This window comes from Danio aesculapii, chromosome 19 (assembly GCF_903798145.1).
Source record: "Danio aesculapii chromosome 19, fDanAes4.1, whole genome shotgun sequence".
Taxonomy (NCBI): domain Eukaryota; kingdom Metazoa; phylum Chordata; class Actinopteri; order Cypriniformes; family Danionidae; genus Danio; species Danio aesculapii.
In genome coordinates, this window is record NC_079453.1 from 33,036,137 (window position 1) to 33,043,274 (window position 7,138).

At 38.7% G+C, this 7,138-nt stretch overlaps 1 protein-coding gene across 1 annotated transcript; it reads right to left on the bottom strand.

The window, feature by feature from the left end:
- Nucleotides 1-1,767: 1,767 nt before the first annotated feature.
- hey1 (hes-related family bHLH transcription factor with YRPW motif 1) lies at nt 1,768-6,586 on the bottom strand. The gene is made up of 5 exons (XM_056480241.1): nt 6,424-6,586; nt 5,841-5,916; nt 5,652-5,735; nt 5,225-5,306; nt 1,768-4,801 (listed from the first exon to the last, which is right to left on the bottom strand). Exons 1-5 carry the CDS (start codon nt 6,507-6,509, stop codon nt 4,182-4,184), a joined length of 948 nt encoding a protein of 315 aa, XP_056336216.1. The 5' UTR covers nt 6,510-6,586; the 3' UTR covers nt 1,768-4,181.
- Nucleotides 6,587-7,138: the final 552 nt, after the last annotated feature.

The window sequence follows — 7,138 nt, forward strand, 5'->3', positions numbered from 1 at the left end:
GAACTCCATTTCAGAACTGCTTTAATTGTTCGTGGCATAGACTCAACAAGGTACTGGAAATATTCCTTAGAGATTTTGCTCTATATTGACGTGATAGTATCACCAAGTTGCTGAAGATTTGTCGGCTGCACATCCATGATGCGAATCTCCCACATCCCTACAACACATCCCAAAAGTGCTCTATTGGATTGAGATCTGCTGACTGTGGAGGCCATTTGGGTAAAATGAACTCAATGTCATGTTCAAGAACCCAGTCTGGGATGATTCGCGTTTTATGACATGGCGCGTTATCGTGCTGGAAGTAGCCATCAGAAGGTGGGTACACTGTGGTCATAAAGAGATGGACATGGTCAGCAACAATACTCAGGTAGTCTGTGGCATTGACACGATGCTCAATTAGTACTAATGGGCCCAAAGTGTGCCAAGAAAACCACACCAGTACACCACCACCAGCATGAACCATTGATACAAGGCAGGATGGCCCATGCTTTCATGTTGTTGACACCAAATTCTGACCCTACCATGAGAATGTCGCAGCAGAAATTGAGGCTCATCAGACCAAGCAACGTTTTTACAATCTTCTATTGTCCAATCTTGGTGAGCCTGTGCGAGTTGTAGCCTCAGTTTCCTGTTTTTGGTCTTCTGCTACTGTAGCCCATCCGCCTCAAGGTTGAACATGTTGTGTGTTCAAAGATGCTCATCTGCATACCTTGGTTGTAACAAGTGGTTATTTGAGTTACTGTTGCCTTTCTATCAGCACGAACCAGACCAGCCCATCTGGCACCAACAACCATGCCATGTTCAAAGTCACTTACATCACCTTTCTTCCCCATTCCAATGCTTGGTTTGAACTGCAGCAGATTGTCTTGACCATTTCCGCATGCCTAAATGCACTGAGTTGCTGCCATGTGATTGCCTAATTAGAAATTTGCGTTAAAGAGTTGTTGGACTTTCCCAGTATTGGGTTGCAACTGGAAGGGCATCCGCTGCGTAAAACATATGCTGGATAAGTTGGCAGTTCATTTCCTTGTGGCGACCCCTGATTAATAAAGGGACTAAGCCGAAAAGAAAATGAATGAATGAATGATTGAGCAGTTGGACAGGTGTACTTTACCTAATAAAGGGGCTGGGGAGTGTGTAATAAAATTAAATTAAAAATAAAATTCAATGCTGTGACTTATTTAGAAATTACGAAATTATATTTTACAGCATGAAAATTTGTTTACATTGAGAATTTTGTAAAAAAAAAATAAGAATAAAAAATCCAAATTGTCCAAAATTAGTTTTTTAAGTTATATTTTAAATGAGCAATATTCAAATTAATTTGAATATATATCTATAAAAATTAAAAATAAAGCAAAAAACTAAAATCCATTTAAAATAGTAAATGAATGAATACTACTTTTAGTCAATGTTCCAACTTTCCAATGAGGTATTATAACATTATAATGTACATTTTGAAGAAGATCTATTAATTTAGAATTTGGTAAAAATAATTTTAAAAGATCCAAAAATTGTTATTAAATATATAATTTCTCATTTAAATTCTACCACTGAAAAAATAGACAGCTGGTTATTAAGTACTTGTTAGAGCAATATTAAAATCCTATAATAGTTATACATTCATCCTAAAATTTGTCACTAATGTCAAACAGTAACTGTTAATGTACTATACTATACTAATGTACTATTAATATATTTTGCGTTCTTGACTTTGAATGTGTCTATGACTCTTAAAAACAAAAACATGAGCACAAAAATCCAGAGTTGTTAGCTACACATATTTTATTACAGGAAAGTCACACAGGTTAGTGAGGGACAGGCACAGTACCACATCATCTCTTCCAGTACTATCTATTCCCCTAATATTATCTGATTTGCCAGTGCAAATTCCCTATTGCCACAAAAAAAATGGTTTTCCAAAACACTCCTCAAGTACAGAAAACTGTAAGAGAGAGAGAGATGATTTGAACATAAAGGGCAAACATATGCACATTTTCTCTATTAACAAACCTAATAGTGCCTTCGCTACAATTAAATTAGTGCAGCTCTGAGAGATTGTCTATCTAGATTGTCTCCATAAAGATCCATTCCTGCAAACAGCAAATTCATTACATCTAAAAAAACACACTGCAGGTCACTGACCATATAATCTTTATAAAAATAAAGTACTCATCGAGATCAGCTGAGGAATACATGGGTTGCATAGGTTTCACATATATTTGTGAAGGGAAATTTGCAAAACATCAATGTCGTTGCATAGGTTTTTCCAACAGATTTCAAAACATTCAAAGTCATTCCCGGAGTTAAGATGCTAATTTATGTTGCATGTGGACTAATTGTTCCTGAACCATCTTTATTGTTATAAAATGAGCATCTAGTTTGAGTTTAACATCAATTCAGTGATGTATTTTGATCTAAATCACCTCTCTCTCTCTGGCTAGGTCTCATTTCATATGGTGCGCCCTCTAGTGTTCACATTTGTTTTATAAAATTATAAGTATTCAGTCATTCATTTTTATTCGGCTTAGCCCCTTATTTATCAGTGTTCGCCACTGCAGAATGAACTGCCTCAATTTAATCTATTTTTCAAAAGGAATAACCTTCAGTTTATTATGGTTGTTTTTTGGACAAATAATAGATGTGACCTCTAGAGGGTGCAGTATTCAAAATGAGACATATTTTGTATGTTTTCTCCACTGAGGGTATGTTTACAGGACACTGTTTTCAACCAAAAACTGGAAGCTTAATGCATTTTGGATGGTTTAAACAAGTGTTAAGTTCACTTTACACGACAGCACTGTTTTGGGGGTGTGAAAATGCACACAATCAAAAATGTGTGCAGTCGCATAGTGTTTATTTACAAAGCGACATCGCCAACTACTGGCCTGGCATGTACTGTACAATACGGCGTTTTAGTTGTTTTTGCAGATCCACATGAAAGGGAATCATTTTGACAACACTGTTGTCTGTATGCCAAATAAAGAATAAGAAATCCCCATTTTTAGTACATCATTGTAAACGTACACTGTAAAAAATATCTGTTAATTAACAGTTTCTGTATTTTGAGATTCTCAAGTGTTTTCAGTTTATTTACGGTTGTGAATTGCATTATGGGACCTTGATCTTTGCTCTGTCAACTTTTGACGTTACAAATTCAGCTCTACAGTTTAACAAAGTGACATTTACTAACATTTTAGTAGTTTGAAATAATAAAATATACACTGTAAAACCCAACAGTTAACTTTATCAAATAAAATGAGTGTAGTTAACTCATAATTTACTATTCATTTAATTTAAGTTAATTCTACTCATTTGAGAAGAGTTTTGAACTCAGTGTTGAAGATAATGAGTTAAATAAACACCTCATTACTTCAACTTAAATTGAGTAAGTTCACAGTACTTATAGAGATTAGTTTTTTTAACTCAAATGGTTTGTAGCAATCGGTTTCCTCAAATGGTTTGAGTTGCCTTAACTTATTGGGTTTTACAGTACTCAGTTGGTTTGAGTTATTTTCATTTATTGGGTTTTACTGTGCTCAAATTGCTCAATTGCTCATTTACTCAAATGGATTAAGTTCACAGTACTCATTAGGATTAGTTTTTAGTTTTAAATGGTTTGTTGCAATCAGTTTCCTCAAATGGTTTGAGTTACCTTGACTTTTTTGGTTTTACAGTGTATAAGAAATAATATATAGAGAAATAAGTCTGTAAAATAACAGAAAATGTACTGGCAGTTTATTACAAGGGTTTTGTACCGTAATATATAACATCAACCCAGACAATATATCACTTTAAAGTATTAAAATATTAATAAAACTCACTTTTTCAAACATTTCAATGTTAAAAGCTGTTGGAAGAACATTCAATGTCCCATAATGCAATTCAAAAACATAAATAAAAGGGAAAAAAATTTAAAATAAAAACATGAATCACAAAATATGGAAAAATGCAGATATTTTACAGTGTACCCCGAGGGACAAAAGGCCTAAATCAGTTGGGCGAGAATTGGACCATTTCCAAAACTCATCATCTGCTGAGACGGGACAAACAATCGTTCTGGTAAGTCAATTGAATCTGTATTGGTGTCTTCCCTTTGTACAAGTCTGTTTCTGTGCATCTGATTGAAATAGTCTGATGTTACAGAAGTAAAGTCATTTCTAAGAGCGTTCATGTTGAGTTTAGAAGGCCCCTATTTCCATGCTCCAGGGCCTGTAGGGCTTCCCTAGGCTGCTGGAGGGCGTTGTGGGGCCCAGTGAGCTCGGGGACAGCAGAGGAAAAGCACTCAGCGGAAAGGGAAACGCTGACAGGCTTGAAAGTGACGTCAGGAGGGGTGGAGAAAGCTTAGATGCAGTAGGTGGAGTGAGGCCTGGGGGAAGGGAGGTACTGGGTGGCACCCTTAGCGTTCCCGTCTGCCCCGCCTCGCTAATCACCGTCCCGCTCAACCTAGGCTCTGTTGACGGGGCGGATGGAGAGGAGGAGGAGGGCGATGATGAGTTTGAGGATGGAGGGCTGCTGGTACTGCGTGCCAATGGCGCCCCCTGCTGCTGTTGCAAGAGGAGGTGGTGGGCCAGGTGGCAGGGAGGTGTCCCAAATGCAGAACCCCATGCCAAGTGCCCCAAACCAGAGTGAGCTTCTCTTTGAGAGGCGTAGCTGTTGAGATGCGAAACCAGGCGGATGCGGAGGGGGTCGGTGTTGTCCAGGCCCTCGATGATACTGAGGTAACGTGCAGTCTCTGCTAGACATTCGCGGAAACCCAGTCCACGGTAATCCATGGCCAGAGCGTGAGCATCAAAGTAACCTGTGCGACAGAGAAAGAGAGCGTTGAGTGATCTGATCTGATAATCATTACAGGAAACACACTGTGCAGTTGGTAGATCACAGTGGGAGTGGCTGAGGGCGAAACAGAAATGTCACTAGATAAACAGCAGAGATTATAAGGCACTTTACACATCTAGTTTGTCCTGTTTGAGTTGTGCAGGAGCTAGTAATTATTTTCACTGTGGGAATTTCCTTGAGCAGATTCCCAAACTTTGGATGATCTTGTAATGCAAAGGTAAATACGACAATGAACGGTGAGGTTTGTAAATTGGTAAGACTTTACAATGACTTTCAGCATTTATGGATGATTAGAAACAGCATATTCTGATTTTATTTGTAATATAAATACAATAAAATATTAAAACACATTATAAAGTATATGTAGTTAGTGGTTAAATCTTACCTTTTCCTCCTGCAGCATGAAGCATCTTTAAATGATCTACGGTCATCTGCAAAATTTCTGCTTTTTCTAGTTTAGCAGAGCCCTGAGAACAAGAATAAACGTGTTAAAAGACTGTAAATGTACACTTAGTGACTACAACACACATCCTCATTTTGGTTTCATATATTTTGTAAAAACATTTATAATGAACAATTTTCTTAATCAAAATGTCAAAATGTGGAATGATAAGTGGTGGACTGATCTAATAAAAAGTATTTATTAATTTGTCTACTTGTATACTCTTATAAGAAATTGTAACGTTTGCTTCACTGTCTTTTTTTTCAATAGAAATTATAAATAATAGGCTACAGGATTAAGCCAAATTACTCGTGCACATGCTGATTTGTTGTGCGATGTGAGTCAAGTGCACTGACTGACACTCACTCACCTGTTTCTCAAAGGCGCTGGGCACCAGCCTGCGCAGCTCAGATAAACTGTTATTTATCCGGTCCCTCCGGCGCTTCTCGATGATCTGTCCAGATATATTGCGAAATTATTATTAACGCTCACTTGAGGACATTTAAGTCGTCCATTCGACGTTACAAACGTAAGACTTCGTTAAGAAAAAAGGTCTTACCCCTCTGCGACGTTTTCTTGCTTGCACTTGAGAGGTTGTGGATGGAGACATTGACCCGAGTGGAGAATTCACACCGCTTTAAAAACAAAACAGCAATACGATTAATATAAACGCAGAACGGGGTTAAGTCTAAATTGTAAACAGCGTCGTTGTTGATCCTGGAACAACATTTTAATCAACCAATTGAGGGAAAGTTGACACTTTCTGTTAAGTTTAGGTTTGTAATCATGGTTATGCTCTTTTTCACTTAATATTTTCAACTGGTTTTAGGGGAAAAGTTATAGATGGACTTAGGTTTAGAAGTTGGGATTAAGTTTTCATTTTCAGAAAGCAATAATGTTCCAGGATAAACAAAATCTGAAAAATTATATTTATGACATTTAATTTTAACCATCGTATAAACCAAACTATTTCTAGTCAATATTTATCTGCTTCTGCTGGCAGAGATGAATTACAATTATTAACCTGAATTTTGTGCACGACACAAATTAATTATCGTTTGTTGTTTTATTTTGCTGAAACTTTAATTTCTCAGAAATAAGCAAGTAGACGACTCAAAATAATCAAATGACAATTCACTTACGCATTTTCATCCGCACTCTCCTTCTCCACTTCGATATTCTCATCGAGCTCACTGTCCGACGAGCTAAAGTCGTGATTTCTCTTCATTTTTGGACAGTTTAACAGCGCGTATCCTCAGCGTGCGTCAGGTGAGACAAACGTTCATCCGTATGAACCGACAAGCTTTCCCACGGTATCATTTCAACTCCACAACTCGCCAAGAGAGGCGTGTCTGAGCGTGCGGATAGCCAATCAGCGAACACATCTGCGTGTGAGTGACACGTAGGCCGTCTACGCCTCCTTTTTGCCCCGCCTCCTTTCTGAATACGCTCAACAAACGACCAATGGCGTGTTCGTCCGTGAGTGAGCAGCTCCGCCCGCGGGTTCCGCCGGTGCTCGTGTTGTCTCGCCCGGCTGAAAGGAGTGGCTGGCCGGCTGTCAGCACGCGCTGGCCGTGGGAAAGTTTCTTAGCTGAACGCTGATAACCAATGAGGGGCGACGGCCGTCTCCGGCGCTGGAATGAATGGGGCAATTGGTTGGGGCGACGGGCGGTCTGCGAGTGAGCGTGTGAACCTGTAATCTAATACTAACTCATCCGAAGGAGTGCAGTGTGTACGAGGAAGCCACCAAGTCTAAATGCACTCCGCGAGGCTCAAACATGCACCTTCTTTGACGGCGTTCCAAAAGGTGCTTTGCAATTTAAAGTGAACAGTCAATTTAGATGCACCAAAAGACAC

Excerpts from the sequence above, each read along its gene's own strand:
- hey1 (XM_056480241.1), bottom strand. The coding sequence starts at position 6,509 with ATGAAGAGAAATCACGACTTTAGCTCGTCGGACAGTGAGCTCGATGAG. Across the intron at positions 5,917-6,423 it reads GAGAGTGCGGATGAAAATGC|CGGTGTGAATTCTCCACTCG; the intron begins GTAAGTGAATTG and ends TTGTTTTTAAAG. Across the intron at positions 4,802-5,224 it reads TCATGCTGCAGGAGGAAAAG|GTTACTTTGATGCTCACGCT; the intron begins GTAAGATTTAAC and ends TCTGTCGCACAG.